Raw genomic sequence first — 27263 nt, forward strand, 5'->3', positions numbered from 1 at the left:
GGGAGATGACACAGGGCAGAGCAATAAAGGAGACGCTCTCTTACTCCACGTAAAGATGATTTAAATGGAGCCTCCCGCTGTTCGATGGGGATATGGACTAGATATTTGACTAATCAACAGTAGCAATAGAGGACGCCCAGGACTTTAGCATTTACTATCAGGGTCCTCAAGAAACCCCTCCAGTTTAATGACTGGAAACTTTGTTTATTGAAAAGCTTGTAATAATTACACAGGTTATACATGTGTGGGGTGAGGGATTTTACATTTTTATGGTTTGACTGAGAATCATCTTAGATCTGAAACTTCCCCGTACAGTTTTTGTAATGTACATTGTTTATTTCTTTGTGGTTAACCAACCAAGGCTTGTCTGTCATCTACTTATTAAGAGGAAGTGTCATTAAGATATATGGGTGGAATCCATCACTGAAGACATCACTTCTAAGGCAAAAATCTTAAATGGATTTGTGTCTGTCAAGCTACTGTGGGAAAACCTCCACTCTAAAAAGGTTCTGCAGTTCAGTGTGCAGGTGGACAGGTGACTGACACAGAGAGTGCTACTCTCACAGCCTCTGGCCTTGTGGTGTCAAACAGTCAGATAGAATGCCACCCACTGACAGGTCTTATATCCAATTCCCTGATGCCATACGAGTTTCAGTATAATCCCCTAGCCTTGTCAGTCTCTGGTTTGATTGGATCTAGAGGTGAAAATAGTCATGCCAATATTCACCTTTTGATGTCACAATCAGATATCCATTATTTTGGTGGTGTGAGAATACATTTTACTAGTCCAATTTTACATACGATGGACGTTGTAGCGTTTTATTTTACACACTCCTCGCCCACTCTCCTCACCGGGAGACGGGCAGCCACCCAATGCAGGCTTTCATCTCTCCACCTCGCAGATGGAGCAACAAAATACTGCACTAATCCGATTCCTCTCCCCCTCACTGAGACTAAACATTTCTTTAGGAAGCATGTTTGAGGGATATGGTTCAACATAGAATGGGTTTCTCCTAAATTCTATTTACTCAGAGTAAATCTATATTTCTACAAATATATAATTGTACAGAGTACTACACTCAGTACCGATCTCTTCCGGGCGCCGACAGAGATGGCCGCCTCGCTTCGCGTTCCTAGGAAACTATGCAGTTTTTTGTTTTTTTACGTGTTATTTCTTACATTAGTACCCCAGGTCATCTTAGGTTTCATTACATACAGTCGAGAAGAACTACTGAATATAAGATCAGCGTCAACTCACCATCAGTACGACCAAGAATATGTTTTCCGCGACGCGGATCCTGTGTTCTGCCTTACAAACAGGACAACGGAATGGATCGCATGCAGCGACCCAAGAAAACGACTCCGAAAAAGAGGGAAACGTAGCGGTCTTCTGGTCAGACTCCGGACAAGGGCACATCGCGCACCACTCCCCAGCATTCTTCTTGCCAATGTCCAGTCTCTTGACAACAAGGTTGATGAAATCCGAGCAAGGGTAGCATTCCAGAGGGACATCAGAGACTGCAATGTTCTCTGCTTCACGGAAACATGGCTTACTGGGAAGACGCTATCCGATGCGGTGCAGCCAACGGGTTTCTCCACGCATCGCGCCGACAGAAACAAACATCTTTCTGGTAAGAAGAGCGGGCGTATGCCTCATGACTAACGAGACATGGTGTGATGAAGGAAACATACAGGAACTCAAATCCTTCTGTTCACCTGATTTAGAATTCCTCACAATCAAATGTAGACCGCATTATCTTCCAAGAGAATTCTCTTCGATTATAATCACAGCCGTATATATCCCCCCCAAGCAGACACATCGATGGCTCTGAACGAACTTTATTTAACTCTTTGCAAACTGGAAACCATTTATCCGGAGGCTGCATTCATTGTAGCTGGGGATTTTAACAAAGCTAATCTGAAAACAAGACTCCCTAAATTTTATCAGCATATCGATTGTGCAACCAGGGGTGGTAAAACCTTGGATCATTGTTACTCTAACTTCCGCGACGCATATAAGGCCCTGCCCCGCCCCCTTTCGGAAAAGCTGACCACGACTCCATTTTGTTGATCCCTGCCTACAGGCAGAAACTTAAACAAGAGGCTCCCACGCTGAGGTCTGTCCAACGCTGGTCAGACCAAGCTGACTCCACACTCCAAGACTGCTTCCATCACGTGGACTGGGACATGTTTCGTATTGCGTCAGATGGAAATATTGACGAATACGCTGATTCGGTGTGCGAGTTCATTAGAACGTGCGTCGAAGATGTCGTTCCCATAGCAACGATAAAAACATTCCCAAACCAGAAACCGTGGATTGATGGCAGCATTCGCGTGAAACTGAAAGCGCGAACCACTGCTTTTAATCAGGGCAAGGTGTCTGGTAACATGTCCGAATATAAACAATGCAGCTATTCCCTCCGCAAGGCTATTAAACAAGCTAAGCGTCAGTACAGAGACAAAGTGGAATCTCAATTCAATGGCTCAGACACAAGAGGCATGTGGCAGGGTCTACAGTCAATCACGGACTACAAGAAGAAACCCAGCCCAGTCACGGACCAGGATGTCTTGCTCCCAGGCAGACTAAATAACTTTTTTGCCCGCTTTGAGGACAATACAGTGCCACTGACACGGCCTGCAACGAAAACATGCGGTCTCTCCTTCACTGCAGCCGAGGTGAGTAAGACATTTAAACGTGTTAACCCTCGCAAGGCTGCAGGCCCAGACGGCATCCCCAGCCGCGCCCTCAGAGCATGCGCAGACCAGCTGGCCGGTGTGTTTACGGACATATTCAATCAATCCCTATACCAGTCTGCTGTTCCCACATGCTTCAAGAGGGCCACCATTGTTCCTGTTCCCAAGAAAGCTAAGGTAACTGAGCTAAACGACTACCGCCCCGTAGCACTCACTTCCGTCATCATGAAGTGCTTTGAGAGACTAGTCAAGGACCATATCACCTCCACCCTACCTGACACCCTAGACCCACTCCAATTTGCTTACCGCCCAAATAGGTCCACAGACGATGCAATCTCAACCACACTGCACACTGCCCTAACCCACCTGGACAAGAGGAAAACCTATGTGAGAATGCTGTTCATCGACTACAGCTCGGCATTCAACACCATAGTACCCTCCAAGCTCGTCATCAAGCTCGAGACCCTGGGTCTCGACCCAGCCCTGTGCAACTGGGTACTGGACTTCCAGACGGGCCGCCCCAGGTGGTGAGGGTAGGCAACAACATCTCCTCCCCGCTGATCCTCAACACGGGGCCCCACAAGGGTGCGTTCTGAGCCCTCTCCTGTACTCCCTGTTCACCCACGACTGCGTGGCCACGCACGCCCAACTCAATCATCAAGTTTGCGGACGACACAACAGTGGTAGGCTTGATTACCAACAACGACGAGACGGCCTACAGGGAGGAGGTGAGGGCCTCGGAGTGTGGTGTCAGGAAAATAACCTCACACTCAACGTCAACAAAACTAAGGAGATGATTGTGGACTTCAGGAAACAGCAGAGGGAACACCCCCTATCCACATCGATGGAACAGTAGTGGAGAGGGTAGCAAGTTTTAAGTTCCTCGGCATACATCACAGACAAACTGAATTGGTCCACTCACACTGACAGCGTCGTGAAGAAGGCGCAGCAGCGCCTCTTCAACCTCAGGAGGCTGAAGAAATTCGGCTTGTCACCAAAAGCACTCACAAACTTCTACAGATGCTCAATCGAGAGCATCCTGGCGGGCTGTATCACCGCCTGGTACGGCAACTGCTCCGCCCTCAACCGTAAGGCTCTTCAGAGGGTAGTGAGGTCTGCACAACGCATCACCGGGGCAAACTACCTGCCCTCCAGGACACCTACACCACCCGATGTTACAGGAAGGCCATAAAGATCATCAAGGACATCAACCACCCGAACCACTGCCTGTTCACCCCGCTATCATCCAGAAGGCGAGGTCAGTACAGGTGCATCAAAGCTGGGACTGAGAGACTGAAAAACAGCTTCTATCTCAAGGCTATCAGACTGTTAAACAGCCACCATTGAGTGGCTGCTGCCAACACACTGTCATTGACACTGACCCAACTCCAGCCACTTTAATAATGGGAATTGATGGGAAATGATGTAAATATATCACTAGCCACTTTAAACAATGCTACCTTATATAATGTTACTTACCCTACATTATTCATCTCATATGCATACGTATATACTGTACTCTACATCATCGACTGCATCCTTATGTAATACATGTATCACTAGCCACTTTAACTATGCCACTTTGTTTACTTTGTCTACATACTCATCTCATATGTATATACTGTACTCGATACCATCTACTGTATGCTGCTCTGTACCATCACTCATTCATATATCCTTATGTACATATTCCTTATCCCCTTACACTGTGTATAAGACAGTAGTTTTAGAATTGTTAGTTAGATTACTTGTTGGTTATCACTGCATTGTCGGAACTAGAAGCACAAGCATTTCGCTACACTCGCATTAACATCTGCTAACCATGTGTATGTGACAAATAAAATTTGATTTGATTTTGATTTGATTTGATCTCCAGTATCTCTTTGAGGTATGTTTTCTTTTTGGTACAGATCACCTTGAAGAATTCCCTTAATTCACAATGAGCTTGTTTTTGGAGGATTTTAATGAGTTTGAATGTTTACCTGGGTCAACAGTTGTAATCTGACTGGATGTAGTTTTTCTCTTACATAATGAACATAAGATTCTGTTGGTGTCACCAAGTCACGCATGTTTTCTGAAGTACACTGCTCCAAAAATAAAGGGAACACTAAAATAACACATCCTAGATCTGAATGAATGAAATATTCTTATTAAATACTTTTTTCTTTACATAGTTGAATGTGCTGACAACAAAATCACACAAAAATGATCAATGGAAATCAAATTTATCAACCCATGGAGGTCTGGATTTGGAGTCACACTCAAAATTAAAGTGGAAAACCACACTACAGGCTGATCCAACTTTGATGTAATGTCCTTAAAACAAGTCAAAATGAGGCTCAGTAGTGTGTGTGGCCTCCACGTGGCTGTATGACCTCCCTACAATGCCTGGGCATGCTCCTGATGAGGTGGCGGATGGTCTCCTGAGGGATCTCCTCCCAGACCTGGACTAAAGCATCCGCCAACTCCTGGACAGTCTGTGGTGCAACGTAGCGTGGTGGATGGAGCGAAACGTGATGTCCCAGATGTGCTCAATTGGATTCAGGTCTGGGGAACGGGCGGGCCAGTCCATAGCATCAATGCCTTCCTCTTGCAGGAACTGCTGACACACTCCAGCCACATGAGGTCTAGCATTGTCTTGCATTAGGAGGAACCCAGGGCCAACCGCACCAGCATATGGTCTCACAAGGGGTCTGAGGATCTCATCTCGGTAACTAATGGCAGTCAGGCTACCTCTGGCGAGCACATGGAGGGCTGTGCAGCCCCCCAAAGAAATGCCACCCCGCACCATGACTGACCCACCGCCAAACCGGTCATGCTGGAGGATGTTGCAGGCAGCAGAACGTTCTCCACGGCGTCTCCAGACTCTGTCACGTCTGTCACGTGCTCAGTGTGAACCTGCTTTCATCTGTGAAGAGCACAGGGCGCCAGTGGCGAATTTGTCAATCTTGGTGTTCTCTGGCAAATGCCAAACGTCCTGCACGGTGTTGGGTTGTAAGCACAACCCCCACCTGTGGACGTCGGGCCCTCATACCACGCTCATAGAGTCTGTTTCTGACTGTTTGAGCAGACACATGCACATTTGTGGCCTGCTGAAGGTAATTTTGCAGGGCTGTGGCAGTGCTCCTCCTTGCACAAAGGCGGAGGTAGCGGTCCTGCTGCTGGGTTGTTGCCCTCCTACGGCCTCCTCCACGTCTCCTGATGTACTGGCCTGTACCCTGGTAGCGCCTCCATGCTCTGAACACTACGCTGACAGACGCAGCAAACCTTCTTGCCACAGCTCGCATTGATGTGCCATCCTGGATGAGCTGCACTTCCTGAGCCACTTGTGTGGGTTGTAGACTCCGTCTCATGCTACCACTAGAGTGAAAGCACCGCCAGCATTTAAAAGTGACCAAAACATCAGCCAGGAAGCATAGGAACTGAGAAGTGGTCTGTGGTCACCACCTGCAGAACCACTCCTTTATTGGGGGTGTCTTGCTAATTGCCTATAATTTCCACCTGTTGTCTATTCCATTTGCACAACAGCATGTGAAATTTATTGTCAATCAGTGTTGCTTCCTAAGTGGACAGTTTGGTTTCACAGAAGTGTGATTGACTTGGAGTTACATTGTGTTGTTTAAGTGTTCCCTTTATTTTTTTGAGCAGTGTATATAAAATTGAAGTAGATGCGAACAAGGTCTCAACACATGCTGTGTTTTATTTTCTTCCTCTCCAAGTCGGTGGACACATAAGGGACCTTCATCCAGGCAGCAGCACAGAAATGGTGCCTGAGACACCCCCGCACACACTGCAGGAGGATGGCGAGTCAGCCGAGGCCTTCACAGAGGCCAGCACCACCTTGGCTAACCCAGGTAACCTCATCTGGTCGTCCTCCTCCACACCTGATTCTCAGTGTAAATAGACTCTCAATTTGACTGGCATTTTTGTGGGATCATTTATATGCCACAAAATAGTGTTAAAAGTCAAGACAACCTTTGCCTGAGAGCAAAATAGCTGACAAATAGGAGATAATAATGTAGCTCCAGGTGAGCCAAAGAAAACTCGCATCATGAGGTCTTCTCAGTTCTATATTTATGATCACAACACTATTCCACCACCACCATCATTAGCAAGACCATTCAGTCCACGGGAGTGGTTGACTGTGATAAATGAGTTTGGTCCTCGTCTGAGGAGATGATCAGTACTCACTGTCTCCTTATCTCTGGGTTGGAGGAAATGGGGGCTCCTTCCTCATATTCCCCCCTTCATTAATGGCCTCTCCCTTGTAGGGGCAGCAGAGCATTATTATGGCTGGGATTATTACAGCCTAGTTGTCGACGTGCGTACACACGTGTACGATAATTTGTGGTCTATAACCACAAGTTATCGTAATTTGTGTATTGAATACAGTAGCCATAAACAGTGGAGTGGATGTGACTGTTGCCAGCAAACATGGTGTGAAAAATAAAGGTGGTGATTATGATATTGGACATAGTAAGCAGTAGCTCTTTTTGAATGTTTTTCCAATGTACAGTAGTAGCCTCATCCATAAGAATAATATAACTGCCAGGGCCACTGTCCTGCTGGCACACCCAGTGGTATTCTGCTGATTAACGGTATAATACCGTTGTTCATAAACTTTTATGGTTGCTTGGAGCCCAATTCAAATGAAGAACAACATACTTACAGCCTGTTTTTACTCCTCCAAATTGACACATTTCGTTCTCCAACTATTTAAGTGCCTGACAAACAGATGCAGGTACCTCCTGTTTTCAGTAGAAGGGACAGCCATAAGTACAATAATGTTTTTTTTTTTTTTTTTTTAAGTACTATGTTCATATACCGAATGCCTGAAGTTTTTAGATGCTTAAGTTGCCGTGTTTCCACCTTACAGTACTGCCATTGTTTTTTCCCCCCCTCTGTGTGCTTCTGACTGTGGCTTTGTTTTTAACACAAATGACATTATGAGTTTCTTTGCGGAGTCCCAGGAGAGTTCGTGACTGACGGATAACACACAGCACTCTGATCTGTCAGTCTGGCTTCTCCATGCATCGCTAGAGGACCGCCTCCTGACTCTCTCATTTTCATTCTCCGCATCACATTAAGTGCGATTGCAAAACATTTAGGCCGTTGACGTTCCCTCAGTAACCTTCATATACATTTTATTTTGCCTGTAGAGGAATATAAAAAATGTATGTATGGGTATAAACAGACAATCACGTTGTGGAAAAGCCAAATAACCAGGTGTACTTGACAGGTAGATGTAACACTGAGTTGCCCCATGTTCATACTTCACTGATGTTACAGTACACAGCTGTCTAGTTTCAAAGGTATATTTGGCTGCACTTCCTCCGAGATGTTGCTTAATATATTTTTTTAGGCTCGTAAAATAATATTTGATTTCCTTTCAGTAGGTGATTGGGATAAGTTCAACTCTACACCAACAGCAGCTGCCTGGGTAATATGATTACAGTATGTGGTATTATAGCAGGAGCTGGATGCTAGAGCAGACTGGTAATGCTGTTTTAGGACTGGCTTAATCCAGGCTAGTTGGACACTAAGACATTTAGCCAGCCTTGTAAGTAACTATATTATTCCCCTGTCAGGTAATGTGGGCTTCATTAGGGCTAGCGCTACGGCTAACGCAGATATCACCGTGCCGTGCCAAATCGCAGAGAAGAGGCCCACTTCGATCACGTCATGCTTGCCACTTCCACCTTCCCTCAAATAGCTTATACTGTCTGGTTACATTTATGGAGGGAGTTTCTCAACCGCCAAGCAGAGGACATGCATCTGTGTAGAAGTGGAAATTGTTTTTGTTTTTCATGTGTGTATTGTAGTTAGGTGCAAACAACATGTTGGGCAAGTAGAACATTGCAAAGTAAATCCAACATTGAGGAAGTGAATGGAACCAAGTGACCAACTACAACCTATTGAAACTGTTCCTACTGTATGTTTCAGCCGTGCTTCTACACCTGCATTGCTTGCTGTTTGGGGTTTTAGGCTGGGTTTCTGTACAGCACTTTGAGATATCAGCTGATGTACGAAGGGCTATATAAATAAATTAGATTTGATTTGTTTTACAAAGCTCTCCTTGTCTTTTCCTCCTCTCCCCAGGGGAATCTCAAGAGCAGGGCAGTGGGGAGGATGCCGTTTCTCGGCTTCGAAGGCTGATTGCCGAGGGTGGTATGACGGCCGTGGTCCAGAGGGAGCAGAGCACCACCATGGCCTCCATGGGTAGCTTCGGTAACAACATCATCGTTAGCCACCGCATCCACCGCGGCTCCCAGACTGGGACAGAGGCTCAGGATGGGGGCAGAGACACTCAGGGCAGGGGTCAGGGTCTTGATGGAGGGGGTTGGACGTCCTTCTCTCCGTCCCACCGCGGCACTCTGTCGTTCACAGAGCCCACCTCTCGTATTCTGACCCACCACAGCATGCAGCTGGGCGAGAGCTCAGGCTTCCTGTTAGAGCCCTCTGGGGCCCATAGCCGAACAGTAGCACCTCTCCCCTCCCAGTACATCACAGTCTCTTCTCATCTCAGCCCTCAGGGGCCCATTGGGGTGGAGGAGGGTGCCGATGGGACCCCTATGGACACAGACGATGCGTTTGAGGGTGTGGGACTTGTCGATGATCTAGATCTACACTTGCCCTCTGCTTCCTCCTCCTCTTCTTCAACCCTGTCCCCTGTTGTCTCCCCTCTTGACAACAACTTCAGCGCCAGTTACCATGGAGACCCCTACAGTCGATAGATGGTTATGTGCTTTCCATACCCATCTGATCTCTACCTAGAAGACTCTCCTCCGTCTAGCCTTATTACATTGACTACTGGTTTTTCTGGAGTCTTTCGAATCCCGACATTGAAATTAGGCACTTAAAACTTCATCCCACTCCTCCATTGCCTGTTCAGTTGTCTATCCAATAGTAGGCAGGATGAGACCTACCTTCAACCTAGGATTAGGCTCGGTCTCTTTCTTGGATGTGGTGTTCCTTTGCGTTCCCTGACCACTTTCATACTTTTTTGTCATTGCCTAATTGAGAGCAAGAATCCAAAGCTACAGTTTGACCATTCCATTGGAGAGAGGTGGACCTGAATGATTCTTTTACAATCAGGGTTCAGATCGGTGGTTGTCGAAAGCCACCTGGGACCAAATTCCATGATCAAATTGCAACGTTCTTGAAAACGTGTTAGGACTCTGCCCCTTGCTCACTATTAGCAAGATGCTGGTATAGTAGAAGCACATTTTATTAACCAATCACATTGGTACAATTTGATTGTGAAACTGGATGATTCTGTCTATAAGTTACATTTATTGTGTGTGTGAGAGAGGATGTTCTATGTCACCCGTGGTAGTTACAAAACGTTTCATTCTAGTCGTCATGGTGGATTAGTCGTTTGCAAAGATGTAGTTGACCCAAGATAACTATGAATCTCTTGTACTACATAGGAGAGCAGCACAACATGCTATTCCAAATATGAGCGATGTTCGTTATTATCGCCGTGCGCTGTTCATGACCAAATTATTCCAGACTTATTTTTTTATTTATGATATCATAATCACCTTCTCATTTAGACTTCTTTTGAAGACATTGATACTGCCTGACTGATAAACTGCCCGTTTTTGATTTGGAAAGTTCAAATAGGGTACGCACAATGCCGTCAGGAGAACACCTAATCGTTTTTTTTTAATTACCCCTTTTTCTCCCCAATTTCGTGGTATCCAATTGTTTTTAGTAGCTACTATCTTGTCTCATCGCTACAACTCCCGTACGGGCTCGGGAGATTTGAAGGTGAAAGTCATGCGTCCTCCGATACACAACCCAACCAAGCCGCACTGCTTCTTAGCACAGCGCGCATCCAACCCGGAAGCCAGCCCCACCAATGTGTCGGAGGAAACACCGTGCACCTGGCAACCTTGGTTAGCGCGCACTGCGCCCGGGCCAGCCACAGGAGTCGCTGGTGTGCGATGAGACAAGGACATCCCTACCGGCCAAGCCCTCCCTAACCCGGACGACGGTCGCCCCACGGACCTCCCGGTCGCGGCCGGTTACGACAGAGCCTGGGCGCGAACCCAGAGTCTCTGATGGCACAGCTGGCGCTGCAGTACAGCGCCTTCAACCACTGCGCCACCCGGGAGGCTCCCTAATCGTTTTTTTTATTTAAATTTTTTTCTCACATTTTCAAACAGTACATTTATATTTTCCAACGGGGCTATACATTTAGGTGAGTTTTTTTTCTCTCACTTGAGTAGCCTCGTTTCACTGCAAAAATACAATTAAACCATCTAGTGTTGAGCGAAATGACAACACAATGTCAAATGCAGGTAGCCTAGTCAAATACTTAACATCCAATCACATTAAACGTTACTCTCTCGCGGGAAACCTTCACTCTCTTGCGCATAGATTTAGAAACCAAACATGACCATTTGAAAAATAAGACACGGGAGTTTTTCGAGCGAGAATCAAGATGACGTTCAAGTAGTAAGACATGTATAAAAGCAACAGGTACATTAATAAGAAGGGTCTAGAAGCGTCTTATATTGTGAGCTACCGAGTGGCTAGGACAGGCAAGTCCCATACTATTGTGGAGGACTTAATTCTTCCTGCTGCCGCAGATATGGGTGGGACAATGCTGGGGGGAAAGGCCCCAAAAAACTATACTGACAATGACTTCATCAAACATTCACTGTTTCACAACGCATCAGTGACATGGCATTGTTTTGAAGCAATTACTGCTTCGCATACAAGCCAGTGAATTATATGCGTTACAACTGGATGAGTCAACAGAAATGGCGGGCCTGGCACAGCTCCTGGTATATGTCCGTTACGTTTATGGGGGTCAATTAAGGAAGACATCCTCTTCTGGAAACCAGGACAACACGAGAGGATATGTTTAAAGTACTGGGCAGCTTTGTGACATCAAATGGACTTTGATGGTCAAGATGTGTTGGTATCTGTACTCATGTAGCAAAAGCCATGACAGGTAGACATAGTGGAGTGGTAACGCGCGTGCAAGCAGTTGCTCCCGACGCCACTTGGGTACACTGCAGCATCCACCGGTAGTCTCTTGCTGCCAAGGGAATGCCTGACTGTTTTGAAAGACGTTTTGGACACCACAGTGAAAATGGTTAACTTTGTTAAAGCAAGGCCCCTGAACTCTCGTCTATTTTCTGCATTATGCAATGATATGGGCAGCGACCATGTCAACATACAGAGGTGAGCTGGTTATCAAGGGGCAACGTATTGACACTTTTTTTTAAATTCAGAGACGAGCTTACATTTTTCTTTACTGACCATAATTTTCACTAGTCTGAACGTTTGCATGATGACGAGTTTCTCACACGACTGGCCTATCTGAGTGATGTTTTTTTATCACCTGAATGATCTGAATCTAGGATTACAGGGACTCTCCGCAACTATATTCAATGTGCAGGACAAAATGGAGGCTATGATTAAAAAGTTGGCGCTCTTTTCTGTCTGCATTAACAAGGACAATACACAAGTCTTTCCATCATTGTATGATTTTTTGTGTGCAAATGAACTCAAGCTTACGGACAATGTCAAATGTGATATAGCGAAGCACCTATGTGAGCTGGGTGCGCAATTACGCAGGTACTTTCCCGAAACAGACGATACAAACAACTGGATTCGTTATCCCTTTCATGCCCTGCCTTCAGTCCACTTACCGATATCTGAACAAGAGAGCCTCATCGAAATTGCAACAAGTGGTTCTGTGAAAATATCAATTTAATCAGAAGTCACTGCCAGATTTTGAATAGGGCTGTGCTCAGAGTTTCTTGCCTTGGCAAATCGCGCTGTTAAGACACTGGTGCCCTTTGCAAACACGTACCTATGTGAGAGTGGATTCTCGGCCCTCACTAGCATGAAAACTAAATACAGGCACAGACTGTGTGTGGAAAATGATTTAAGATTGAGACTCTCTCAATACAATCCAACATTGCAGAGTTATGGGCATCCTTTCAAGCACACCCTTCTCATTAACCTGTGGAGAGTTCTTCACATTTTTTGATGAACAAATAAGGTTTTATATGTAAGATGGCTAAATAAAGAGCAACATTTTTGATTATTATTTGTGCCCTGGTCCTAATAAGAGCTTTTTGTCACTTCCCACGAGCCGGGTTGTGACACAAACTCACACTCATTCTTATGTTTAATAAATGTAGTGTGTGTGGCAGGCAGGCATACAATGATTGCAAAACACAACGTATGAGAGTGCGCTGACCCTGGTGCTAGAGGGGCTACGCAGCTGGAGGTTGAATGTTTGAAGGGGTACGGGACTATAAAAAAGTTTGGGAACCACTGGTCTAGCATATCTCAACCATATCGTTGATGGTAAATATTGCCGATATTCGAGATTTGTCGTATATTAAGCCAAGCCGAGTAGCATTACAAGATGTTGCTACCAGGGAGTTGCCAGATAATACCATTACCCTTTCCTCCCCAGTGTAATGCCTGTATCAGGTGTTCAGTATGCAGTTGGATGTGTGTGCAACAATGGTTCATCTGTTCCATAAAGGAAAACTAACATTCATCACGATTACTTATGTATTTAAAAGGTTGATTTAATAATAACAGGGTTTAGTACACATGTGCTACCGGCATTTAGATCATCAGCCCTAGATCCGCAGCCTCATAACTTCCCAAACTTGTCTTGAAAACACCCACATGCTGTGCCAAGTATTTGAAGTGAAGCATTTTGACAATGGTGTAACTCTTCTACGCTGTCAAACTGTGACCCCATGACTTGTGGCGGTTGTCTTTTATACAGTAGGATTCCTTCTCTAGATCCACTGTGGTATGTTGAGCCCAGTCATCTAAGGCTAACTGGAATTTGAAAAAAGGAGATAATACATAATGTGTTGTACATCCAGAAGGCTCTCTTTAAAATGGCCAGTTTGCCTCCCACTAGCTGCCCCGGGTGCCTTGAGGGTTGTTGTTGTTGTTGTTGTGACAGAGAGGCAGTTGGAGGTGCACAGGGGTGACGATGCGTATAGCATTCCGAGTCACCACAGGGGCAAAGCTCTCTAGGTTGAATGGACTTTGTCCTTCAAACAGCTTTGTCAGGTCTTAGTCCTTTTTAAAATTGGTTTGCCAATCAGCAGTAATCTGCATTTTAAAAAATGTACATTTTATTTATTGTTTTTCCTAGCAAGGTGGTGGGTTTTGACAGTGAAATAAACTGTGTTGAATTAATGAATTTGGAACAGCTTACTGCAGCTCCATGGTGAGTGGGTTACTTTTTTGATCTTTCGATGTGAAAAGTAATTGCATTACGAACAGGTTTTTGTCTCTCAGCCACTGTTGGTCCAGCAAACTGGCAGTGCTTATCGCTCTCTCAAAAGTATATTGTGATTGTATCTGTTGAGTTTATTTATGTTTTAAAGATAATGGTTCTCGAGGAAGATATGCCAATTTAAGCCATAGAAGTAAGGTTGATCATATTTGTTCATATAAACTCACCAGTTGCAATAGTCATGTGATCCTTGCCGCAGCAACTGTCCGTCACTGTTGTTCAGATCACTTCTAGGAGATCAATGCACCATTTGTCGGTTCATATGCTGATCTTACTACAAACATCTTCAGAATTTTTCATTGTCAAAAAATATAAATATATTTTCTTGTTCATTGTTTATCCTATTGTGAAATTGTTATATCTTCCCAGTGTTTTCCTATACTGTATTGACTGACCATTCACTTCTACAATGCCAATCTTCATTTTAATTTGTCCTCAATTAAGGGGTCCCATTATGGCTTGTAATGACTCCTGTAAGGTTATGGTAAATACTAGATTACCCCTCATTGCGTCAGAGTCTGAGTGAAATTAGATTTGGACAAATATCTGCTTGTTGTTTGAGCCTGAATGTGTTTAATGTTAGCGTTTGATCTATGAGACACAATATCCTTCTGAATTTCTACAAAAAAATAATCAGTTTACAACCACTTCTAACTGTAGACCCTTGGAAAGAGCAGAAGGCCCGAGGCTTATTTACGGCACTTGGACTTGGGATATCGGAGTGATCTGGGTAGGAGTAGAAGGGGTGGAATGGGATACAGTGTTCGCAACAGACAAACCAAGAGACCCATCAGGCATCAGAATGGTTCAGACTAACCCAGATCTGTCAGACTCTCTGCTCCTGAAAAGATCCCCCTCCCCTTTGGAAACTGGAGCAGACAGCTGACACAGTTTTTTCTTTTGTTTCCCCTTTGATTTCTTTTTGAGCACTCTCATTTCATGTTTTTGTTGTTTTTGGTTTTTGAACTTGTGGAATTGACTGTTTTCTGTTGTATTTGAAGAGGATATGATTGACTGCATTCTAGTGTCCTGTTGGTCAGGAGGATAATGGAAAGGATGGGTTTTTAAACAGAAGGCAGGGGCTTAGTGGCTTCGTGGTGACTGTTGGGTGAGATGAAGAGAAATTGAGCAGTAGAGCTGAATGCTGATCCCTGTGGGTTCCAGTCCTGCTGGGTTTTAATGTGGGAGAAAAACAGTGAGCGAAACGGCAGCATTGGATTTGGCCACCTTGATCCTCATACAGCATTGTGTTAGATAAGCTCATCGGTTTCAGCTTTCACCTTCTATCTGTGCTTTTTATTACTCTGTTCACCAACATACAATAATCAGCAGCTTGTGTATCAATTCAATCAAGACCACAGTTAAATAGTGTAACTACAGTTTATACAGTAGAAATCTCCACATACAGTTCTCCAGTTTTTCTACCGATCACTTTCCACAGCCAAGGACGTTTTGAGACTTCCAGGGTTTTTATTTTCTGTGCAATTTAAGGGCAATATGTAATCACATGACATACTCAACAGATTTAGTTATACTGCTTTACACTGACTACACAACAATAATCAAACAGCACAACTGTTCACAGATCATCTCAAAATCATTGTAAAGACATTAACACTGCAATATTTTCGTACAGGTGATAATCACATGTTTGTGCTTCAGAATAAAAATGTCTGTGACCTTCTGGATATGATTGAAATTCGGATCAAATCTGTTTATTTTATTTTTTATATATATTTGTAAGTCAGAAATGTGTTTTATAAAATGAGTTTCCTAAACAATTACTTTATGGAAAATCCTAAAGGTCACGAGTGTATTTGTTCTGTTGTCACTGACCCACCATAGTGTCTTTTTCTCACATGTATCAGTGTGTGATCTGCTGAGTGTACGTGAACTCAACAAGGAAGTGTCTTCAGTGGACCTGCTTTTGTTGTTGTAGGAGATTGTGATTTGAAGGGTTTTCTATCTACTTTAAAGGGTCAAATGCAGTATATTACAGTAGTCGATGTGCAACTAAGTGCTGTGAGAACACCAAAGAAAATATATGTTGACCATAAACAAATAAAAATACAAATGTAAAACCTGAAACAATACATTTTTCTTCTTTTTTATTCTCTCAAGGGTGAAAGACGATATCATACATTTTTCTTCCACTGTGCTGGTAAGAAGTGGTTATTTTACATGGTGAGCTGTTATGACTGGTTTGAAACCTTGTCAGTCTCTCCCTCTTGCTATGTTACAGTATGAGAAGAATTTGTCTTATAAATAATGCATTAATTGATTGCATAACAGCAACATATCCTGCCAGCTCTTTATAATCCTGGAACATTTTGTATTCAGTAATTTGAACAATACAATGTCATTGGGGGCAGTCATGTTCACAATACAGAATACTGTACACAGGATCTTCAAGACTGACCTCCTACTCTTGAGAGCTTGGACCTAGTGGTAACATTGGATGGAAATAATGATCTTTCTACGGATATTTTTGCTTCCTTCCTTTTATTTTTATCACATCTTTGTGAGTTTATTCATGGCAAATGGTTCTGGTAAACAACCCACATCCCCTCCTACAGAAATACTCACTTTTGGCCAGCAAAGCCAGGCCTTGAGCAAAAATAACGAGAGCAATCAAAATGAACAAATATTAGGATTGTTTTCCGCTTGGGGGTTTTCATGTCTTCCAGAATCATTTGCTTCTTGAGAATTACGTTTTTTTATCATGAAACTGCATCCTTATTTGTTTTTTTTTTTAAAGAAAGGATAACCATTTCTAATCTGCTGAATTATTCATATTTTCTTAACTCAGGGGAGATATAAAATCAACCAAATTATTGGATTCCTCACTGCTCTGCTGTATCAGATCTGACCAAAAGGTCCCACAATGATCTGACACATGGATGCCCTGGGGGTTTAAAGAGGTTGAGCTTTATCTAGTGTTGGTCCACCTGATCAACTGATGGTGTATGTGTTTATACTAGAGATGACGATTCAGACCGGTGTAAAGAGGTAGAGGGAAAACAAACAAACAAAGCCGTGCCTCTATATTAACTGAGATAATTACGTAACAGTGTAAATGGATAGAAATTAGAACTGTGAAATTGATGAAAGCATTGCACTTAACTTCATAAATTACACTAGAGAGTGCTGCTGGGAGTGACCTAGGACCTGGCACAGCTGAGCAAGTGGTTGGCTACAGGGCCAGTCTGATTGCCCATACAATCCCTCCCTTTGCCCCTGTCAATGTTGCTGAGGTGGAGTAGGCACAGAACAGAGAACTTACATAACTACAGTATGCTCCTCTGTGAATGGATACTCCCTCTTAAGCACCTACACAGACTAGCCTCTGACCCAGCGCAATCATCAGAATATTCAGTCCGATAGGTGGCGGAACTAATTGGATGCTAGAGCTTAAGTTACAGCACTCTTGTTGCAGTAGCCACCTTCCAGCCCCAAAATGTTCTCCCAGGAGTCCAACTCTGAGTTGCGGTCCATCTGCAGTGGCTGCTCATGTTCTTGACGAGGAGAGGCTTCAGTGGGGGAGTCGATGTGTTTAATTGTATGTCAGGTGCTCTGGGGAAATACTGCCACAAAGTAAGATGTTTTTAGGAGAGGAAGAGAGAAAAGGCCTCCCACTTTTATTTCCTTTCTTCTTTTGTTTGCCTCCTTTCCCTGTTGCTCTCTCCAGCCAAGTTTTTCTTCTCCCTCCCTCGCCCTCTTCCTTCCCTCCTCCCCCCACTCTGTTCTACAGATGCTCTCTTTCCTCCCTCTCATCACCCCACCCATGGTCTCTCCACTCCCATTATTTCTGCATGCCCCTCCGCCCCCCTGCCGTGTCTCCTGTGAATAAGAGCCTGGCACTTCAGTGTTAGAGGCCCTGTCACTTCAAAGCAATGCTTTTAATTAATCCAATTTGGTGAGAGGCAGTTCTAGGAGTGTACCTACCGTTCAGGAGAGAGGGTAGCAGGATGGATGACGGGTGTCCTCAGAGGTGGTATGGAAAAAGAAAGCCATTACCCATACTCCACCACTCCATAAGTGGGGCCTGGGGACATTCGGGGGGAACTCTTCACTTTGCGTGTCTGTAAAGACACCAGGTACTTGCACTACTTTAGTAATCGATGTGTGTGACGTATCTTTAACGAGTTCATGCATATAATCGTGCATCACCACATGCGCAAATAACGAATTAGGCCAATGTACAAATTTCACAGGAAGACTATGGAGACCACAAAGTGCTTGACTGTCTTTTAGACTCGGATCCCCTCATAATGAATTAACTGTTGCAACAACAACAAAAAGCTTGATGCAAAAAAATATCAGCACCGTCCCAGCTCCTAAATACTCCGCTTCTGGTTAAATTGGGGCACTTTTTTTATCAGAGTAAATATGAAGACAGAAATCCGCTTTAGGACTTTTAAATGGGTGTGGAGTTTGTCCTAGAAACAAACAAACACACACACACACACACCACTGGCTTCGGTGCAGCTATGTTAATGCTGGAAGAAGAAAAAATGCTGTAAAAGCTGCACCGCTAAATGTCTACTAAAACTACAGTCGTGGCCAAAAGTTTTGAGAATGACACATTAATTTTCACAAAGTCTGCTGCCTCAGTTTGTATGATGGCAATTTGCATATACTCCAGAATGTTATGAAGATTGGTCAGATGGAATTGCAATTAATTGCAAAGTCCCTCTTTGCCATGCAAATTAACTGAATCCCCCCCCCCCAAAAAATGTCCACTGCATTTCAGCCCTGCCACAAAAGGACCAGCTGACATGTCAGTGATTCTCTCGTTAACACAGGTGTGAGTGTTGACGAGGACAAGGCTGGAGATCACTCTGTCATGCTGATGTAATTGTCAATAAAAGCCTTTTACACTTATGAAATGCTTGTAATTATACTTCACTATTCCATAGTAACATCTCACAAAAATATCTAAAGACACTGAGGCAGCAAACTTTGTGGAAATTAATATTTCCATTTTCATTGTCCTCACACCACAATGAGCAGTAAAATATGATACAGCAAAACCCTCTCATACTGATCTGCTGAATCATTGTTATCTTCCGAATACATTGACTATGGTGAGATTAATTGTTAATGGTCTGTTGAGAGTAGAGGTCCATTATCTTGTTCTCTCTCCTATGCATTCAAGTTTATCTGCTTTGTTAAATTAGTCAATATTCCCTCTAGCTTCACATTGTGATTTTGATGTAATAAGTGTGTTTTATTGTGGTATGAATTACTGTACGTAATAAAAGGACACAAATCATAATCACTGTCATACATTGGTGCTGAAGAAATTAAGGTTATTGTGCAACAATAACAGGGGTAGAGCATGCTATGTACCAGTGGTGGCTGGTACATAGACTTGAAAAATTGAAGAAGATCGCATGGAGATGACAAAGTGTGTTCCAAAAATCGTCAAAGACTATTTTAACGTTTCATAAAGACATTTACAGTACAATATTATGGGGAAAGAGAAGGCTACTTACACAGTTGGAAAGGGATCACAGCAGTGCTTGAATGAGGGTATGAGGCATGAGTTGAGGTGTTCAGAGGCTTGACCAGTGCAGGACAGGATTTGACTGGGAAGACAAAAAAAACAATAACACAACACACTGCATAGTTAGCCAAAAGAGATAAGAATGAGTTAGTCCAAGCAAGGAGTGAAATGATTGTAATAATGTGATTGTGTTTGTGAATGTGATTGACTACAGTTGAAGTCGGAAGTTTACATACACCTTAGCTAAATACATTTAACCTCAGTTTTTCACAATTCCCTGTCTTTGGTCAGTTAGGATCACCGCTTTATTTTAAGAATGTGAAATGTCAGAATAATAGTAGAGAGAATGATTTATTTCAGCTTTTACTTCTTTCATCACATTCCCAGTGGTTTACATACACTCAATTAGTATTTGGTAGCATTGCCTTTAAATTGTTTAACTTGGGTCCAACGTTTCGGGTATCCTTCCACAAGCTTCCCGTTCCTGGCCCATTCCTCCTGACAGAGCTGGTGTAACTAAGTCAGATTTGTTGGCCTCCTTGCTCGCACACGCTTTTTCAGTTCTGCCCACAAATTTTCTATAGGATTGAGGTCAGGCTTTGTGATGGCTACTCCAATACCTTGACTTTGTTGTCCTTAAGCCATTTTGCCACAACTTTGGGAGTATGCTTGGGGTCATTGTCCATTTGGATGACCCGTTTGCGACCAAGCTTTAACTTCCTGACTGATGTCTTGATATGTTGCTTCATTATATCCACATAATTCCCTCCCTTGTGATGCCATCTATGTTGTGATGTGCACCAGTCCCTCCTGCAGCAAAGCACCCCCACAACATGATGCTGCCACCCCCGTGCTTCACGGTTGGGATGGTGTTCTTCGGCTTGCAAGTCTCCCCCTATTTCCTCCAAACATAACGATGGTCATTATGGCCAAACAGTTCTATTTTTGTTTCATCAGACCAGAGGACATTTCTACAAAAAGTACAATCTTTGTCCCCATGTGCAGTTGCAAACCGTAGTCTGGCTTTTTTATGGCGGTTTTGGAGCAGTGGCTTCTTCCTTGCTGAGCGGCCTTTCAGGTTATGTCGATATAGGACTCGTTTTACTGTGGATATAGATACTTTGTACCTGTTTCCTCCAGCATCTTCACAAGGTCCTTTGCTGTTGTTCTGAGATTGATTTGCACTTTTCGCACCAAAGTACGTTCATCTCTAGGAGACAGAACGCATCTCCTTCCTGAGCGGTATGACGGCTGCGTGGTCCCATGGTGTTTATACTTGCGTACTATTGTTTGTACATGAATGTGGTACCTTCAGGCGTTTGGAAATTGCTCCCAAAGATGAACCAGACTTGTGGAGGACTACAATTTTCTTTCTGACGTCTTGGCTGATTTCTTTTGATTTTTCCATGATGTCGAGTAAATAGGCACTGAGTTTGAAGGTAGGCCTTTGTCATAATTGATGCAGCTTTTTCCCAGAAGCTTGAATCTGATGTGGGCATTTATATGCTCCCTGCTTTTGTTTTGAGGTTTAGCTGAATGGTCGATTTTCTTCTGGTCACTGTACCCACCTTTTGAACAAACCTCAGACTTTCCAAAAAGCAGGCAAGGCCAGCAATTAAGGCGGCTTAATGAAATGCTCCATGTTAACCAGCTATACTTTTGATACCAGTTGGTATTGAACGCCCTCGCCTTTTCATCCTTCTTGATTAAACTGATCTCAGGCAGAGGTCGACCCTCGCTTTTAATTTGCATCTTTTCCGTGTACCCTGGAGAATGAAAGGGATTCTTCAACAAAAAGTCTACAACATTTTCGGCAACATTGGCCATTCTACGTACACCTGTCGCCTTAGGAAACTATGCAGTATTTCGTTTTTTTTATGTATTATTTCTTACACTGCTATCCCAGGAAATCTTAAGTCTTCTTACATACAGCCAGGAAGAACTATTGGATATAAGAGCAACGTCAATTTACCAACATTACGACCAGGAATACGACTTTCTTGAAGCGGATCCTATGTTTGGACCACCACCCAGGACAATGGATCGGATCCCAGTAGGCGACCCAAAACAATGGTGCCGCAGACGGAGCGGTCTTCCGGTTGCCTTCTAGAGAGACATCAGAGATTGTAACATTCTCTGTTTCACGGAAGCATGGCTTACTCGGGATATGTTATCAGAGTCGGTACAGCCACCCTGTTTCTTCATGCATCGCACCGACAGAAACAAATCTGTCTGGTAAGAAGAAGGGCAGGGGGGGGGTTTGCCTTATGATTAACGAGTCGTGGTGTGATCATAACAACATACAGGAACTCAAGTCCTTTTGTTCACCTGTCCTAGAATTCCTTGCAATCAAATGCCGACCGCATTATCTACCAAGAGAATTCTCTTCTATTATAATCACAGCCGTGTTTATCCCCCCAAGCAGACACCTCCATGGCCCTGAAAGAACTTCATTGGACTCTATGTAAACTGGAAACCACATATCCTGAGTCTGCATTTATTGTAGCTGGGGACTTTAACAAGGCTAATCTGAAATTAAGGCTCCCTAAATTTTATCAGCATATCGAATGCCGGGCTGGCAAAATTCAGATCATTGCTACTCTAACTTCTGCGATGGACACAAAGCCCTCCCACGCCCTCCTTTCGGCAAATCTGACCACGACTCCATTTTGTTGCTCCCAGCCTATAGACAGAAACTAAAACAGGAAACGCCCGTGCTCAGGTCTGTTCAACACTGGCCCAACCAATCTGATTCCACGCTTCAAGATTGCTTCGATCACGTGGACTGGGATATGTTCCGGATAGCCTCAGACAACAACATTGATGTATACGCTGATTCGGTGGGCGAGTTTATTAGCAAGTGCAGCGGTGATGTTGTACCCACTGTGGCAATTAAAACCTTCCCCAACCAGAAACCGTGGATTGATGGCAGCATTCCCGCAGAACTGAAAGCGCGAACCACTGCTTTTATTCATGGCAAGGTGACCGGAAACATGACCGAATACAAACAGTGTAGCTATTCCCTCCGCAAGGCAATCAAACAAGCAAAGTAGAGTCGCAATTCAATGGCTCAGACACGAGATGTATGTGGCAGGGTCTATAGTCAATCACGGATTACAAAAAGAAAACCAGCCCCCTCGCGTACACCGATGTCTTGCTCCCAGACAAACTAAACAACTTCTTTGCTCGCGTTGAGGCTAATATAGTGCCACCAACACGGCCTGCTACCAAAACCTGCAGGCTCTCCTTCACTTCGGCCGACGTGAGTAAAACTTTTAAACGTGTTAACCCTCGCAAGGCTGCTGGCCCAGACGGCATCCCTAGCCGCATCCTAAGAGCATGCGCAGACCAGCTGGCTAATGTGTTTACGGACATATTCAATCAATCCCTATCCCAGTCTGCTGTTCCCACATGCTTCAAGAGGGCCACCATTGTTCCTGTTCCCAAGAAAGCTAAGGTAACTGAGCTAAACGACTTTCACTCAGTAGCACTCACTTTCGTCATCATGAAGTGCTTTGAGAGACTAGTACAAGATCATATCACCTCCACCCTACCTGACACCCTAGACCAACAACAATTTGCTTACCGCCCCGATAGGTCCACAGACGATGCTTTCGTAATCACACTGCACACTGCCCTAACTCATCTGGACAAGAGGAATACCTATGTAAGAATGCTGTGAGAGGATAGGAAAATGACAGTGTTGTGGATCATCACTATGTTGCAAGGGATTGCGAAAGGAGGAACATGAATAAATAAAATTATAGAGGTGGGAATAAAGATTAAGCCCATTTAATATGCATTGAAATATGCAGTAACTGAGCATTAAAGAGATGTTACGCCAACATTTACACAAGGATATAAACCTGCAAATTGATTTTATTGGGTAGATGTAGCATGTCTACCACACTGCCACTCACCCACATGGCCTATGACAGGACAGCTCTAGGGCAGGTTCACAGAGAGGAGTGGAGGAGGAGAGGGAGGTAGAGAAAGCAAATGGACTGAGGCAGAGGGGTGAGTGGTAGTTGAAGAATGGATGAACAAAAGGCACTGACCTCCAGGCTACATTAACTAGCTCATCTCACATAGTTTCCACCTTGATCCATGTGGTATCTTTATGTATTTGTTGACCTGTGTCGTGATGCAGGAAATCTCTCCATGCTGAGATAACTGAGCCATGGTTCTCTCATATCTGGGTGAATGACCTTATAAATCTTTACGCCAATTCCTTACAGGCTTAACACCGGGGTGTTCGTCTTCACCATAACACCCCATGCGGTCAACCTCCATCAGTGGAATTCTGACATAATTATGATGCTTTAATCAATACATAATTAATTATCTGTAACCTGCTGTCAAAGGCTCTTTAATGACCAATCCAGGCCCTTTTTGGATTTTCCGGATAACCTGATTTTATCAGATGTTCTATTTAGTTGTCATAGGGCTATGTATTATTGCATTCCAGAGGCAGAACATGTAGAAATTCCACTTGGGTTGATTAGCTTATGTTTTATCACGATACATTTACAAAATATTTTAGTATTATCAGCCAGAAACCATAATGTATAAGCCATGTGCTTACATGGAGGAGAGAATAAATTCCCTCTGTGTGTGTATCTGTGTGTGCTTATGAGAAGGAGGAAAGGATTTAAAGCTGTGAGGCACAGGACACGGAACTTGAAGACCGTCTCAATCCTGTTAAGCTGTGTGTTTTTTTATGGTTTTTTTTTTTTTTGCATTCCAAATAACAACGTAATGCATCAGAGGCACGGTCTAATGAAAACCAGTCCGCAAAGGACCTTGCAAAAAGTCATAAGGAATGTCTTGTATCTGCCGCAGCTAGTATTTATTTATCTTCACCAATGCCAATGCATTCGCACATAGTGGACATAAACAGATTTGCATCCTGTGTATGACTTTTTGATGTGTGTGCAGTCAGATTCTGCTTTAGTGAGTCATGTCTAATGGTTATTCATTGGGAATTAAAATCAGATTTCATCAGCACATGTTTAGAGCCAATCAAGTTCTACTAACCTGTCTTATGTTATGGTGCCATGTTGTGGTGAGCATCAGTGAAGAGTGGAATGGCAATCAGTATGGTCAGCTATTAGCAGACATACAGTTGAAGTCGGAAGTTTACATACACTTAGGTTGGAGTCATTAAAACTCGTTTTTCAACCACTCCACAAATTTCTTGTCAACAAACTATAGTTTTGGCAAGTCGGTTAGGACATTTACTTTGTGCATGACACAAGTACTTTTTCCAACAATTGTTTACTGACAGATTATTTCACTTATAATTCACTGTATCACAATTCCAGTGGAACAGAAGTTTACATACACTAAGTTGACTGTGCCTTTAAACAGCTTGGAAAATTCCAGAAAATGGTGTCATGGTTTTAGAAGCTTCTGATAGGCTAATTGACATAATTTGAGTCAATTGGAGGTGTACCTGTGGATCTATTTCAAGGTCTACCTTCAAACTCGGTGCCTATTTGCTCGACATAAGAAATCAGCTAAGACGTCAGAAAAAAATTTGTAGACCTCCACAAGTCTGGGAGCAATTTCCAAATGCCTGAAGGTACCATGTTCATCTGTACAAACAATAGTACGCAAGTATAAACACCAATGGACCATGCAGCCGTCATACCGCTCAGGAAGGAGATGCTTTCTGTCTCCTAGAGATTAATGTATTTTGGTGTGAAAAGTGCAAATCAATCTCAGAACAGGAAAGGACCTTGTGAAGATGCTGGAGGAAACAGGTACAAAATCATCTATATCCACAGTAAAACGAGTCCTATATCAACATAACCTGAAAGGCCGCTCAGCAAGGAAGAAGCCACTGCTCCAAAACTGCCATAAAAAAGCCAGACTACGGTTTGCAACTGCACATGGGGACAACGACCGTACTTTTTGGAGAAATGTCCTCTGGTCTGTTGAAACAAAAAACTGTTTGGCCATAATGACCATCGTTATGTTTGGAGGAAATAGGGGGAGACTTGCAAGCCGAAGAACACCATTCCAACCGTGAAGCACGGGGGTGGCAGCATCATGTTGTGGGGGTGCTTTGCTGTTGGAAGGACTGGTGCACTTCACAAAATAGATGGCATTATGAGGGAGGAAAATTATGTGTATATTTTGAAGCAACATCTCAAGACATCAGTTAAGGCTTGGTCACAAATGGGTCATCCAAATGGACAATGACCCCAAGCATACCTCCAAAGTTGTGGCAAAATGCCTTAAGGAAAACAAAGGTATTAGAGTGGCCATCACAAAGCCCTGACCTCAATCATATAGAACATTTGTGGGCAGAACTGAAAAAGCGTGTGCGAGCAAGGAGGCCTACAAACCTGACTGTTACACCAGCTCTGTCAGGAGGAATGGGCCAAAATTCACCCAACTTATTTTTGGGAAGCTTGTGGAAGGCTACCTGAAACGTTTGACCCAAGTTAAACCATTTAAAGGCAATGCTACTAAATACTAATTGAGTGTATGTAAACTTCGGACCCACTGGGAATGTGATGAAAGAAATAAAAGCTGAAATAAATCATTCTCTCTACTATTAATCTGACATTTCACATTCTTAGAATAAACTGATGATCCTAACTGGCCTAAAACAGGTATTTTGGCTAGGATTAAATGTCATTAATTGTGAAAAACTGAGTTACTAGTAACTGTATACAGTATAGAAGGCTGTGCAAAATGAAAATATTTTGGGTGTTTAACCTCACTAATAAATGAAGGTGTAATTTTTTCAAGGAATGATTTATAGAATGAGAACAGACAACATCCCATTTAGCCTCTTCAAGTTTCTGTCAAACCTCCTCCATCTATAGCCTGTAATATAATAAGACATATGGGAATGTAATATTTTGTCATAACTTTGAAGGATAACGACAAAATGATGCAGTTTAGCCATTTTAGTGGCAAACTCCAAGACATATATTGATGTGAAGCAATTGTATCATGTCAATATATCCATGTTTTTCACAACACAACTTTCACAGAACAACATTGTGTCTCTGAGTCAAACGTACAACTTTCGGTGTCAGATAACCCTAATTTCTCCCTTAAAGTGATTTTCCCCCTATGTTTAGGCAAGCCTAAATTACTGTAGTTCAGGATTAAATTTGGCTTAACCAATCACATAATAAATTACATGGGCTCACTCTGTGTGAAATAACAAGGCTTGACATTCATTTTAAATGACTCCCCCCTGTCTTTCCCCCATCCATACAACATATGTAAGGTCCCTCATTCAAGTATTTAATTTCAAGCACAGATATGAACACACTTAACAAAAATCTAAATGCAACATGCAACAATTTCAATGATTTTACTGAGTTACAGTTCATATAAGGAAATCAGTCAATTGAAATATTAAATTAGGCCCTAAACTATGGATTTCACATGACGGGGGAGCCAGGCCCAGCGAATCAGAATTAGTTTTTCCCACAAAAGGGCTTTATTTATTCTCCTCAGTTTCATCAGCTGTCCGGGTGGTTAGTCTCAGATGATCCCGCAGGTGACTAAGCCGGATGTGTAGATCCTGGGCCGGTTGGAAGTTTATTTTGTCCAGAAATGTGTTTACGTCTCTGTTATTTAGCGTTTCTCCTTTGCCAGGATAATCCATCCACCTGACAGGTGTGGAATATCAATAAGCTGATTAAATAGCATGATCATTAGGTGCAGCTTGTGCTGAGGAGTAAATCTGAAAATCTATTGCAAGACTTGAAAATTGCTGTGTATCCATGACCCCCA

General features: G+C 43.4%; 1 protein-coding gene across 2 annotated transcripts in view; it reads left to right on the forward strand.

The window, feature by feature from the left end:
• The window catches only part of LOC115112072 (activating molecule in BECN1-regulated autophagy protein 1A-like), a 145192-nt gene that overhangs the window by 94705 nt on the left and 23224 nt on the right, over positions 1–27263 (forward strand). The window contains exons 18-19 of one of the 2 annotated variants that reach the window (XM_029638818.2): positions 6414–6548; positions 8794–16081. In XM_029638818.2, coding sequence (XP_029494678.2) covers positions 6414–6548; positions 8794–9428 — 770 coding nt within the window. In that variant the 3' untranslated portion in view covers positions 9429–16081. Of the gene's footprint in view, positions 1–6413; positions 6549–8793; positions 16082–27263 lie in introns of those variants that run through there. The other variant, XM_065011844.1, reaches the window with a different exon arrangement.

The sequence above is a fragment of the Oncorhynchus nerka genome, linkage group LG27, assembly GCF_034236695.1.
Source record: "Oncorhynchus nerka isolate Pitt River linkage group LG27, Oner_Uvic_2.0, whole genome shotgun sequence".
NCBI classification, from domain to species: Eukaryota; Metazoa; Chordata; class Actinopteri; order Salmoniformes; family Salmonidae; genus Oncorhynchus; species Oncorhynchus nerka.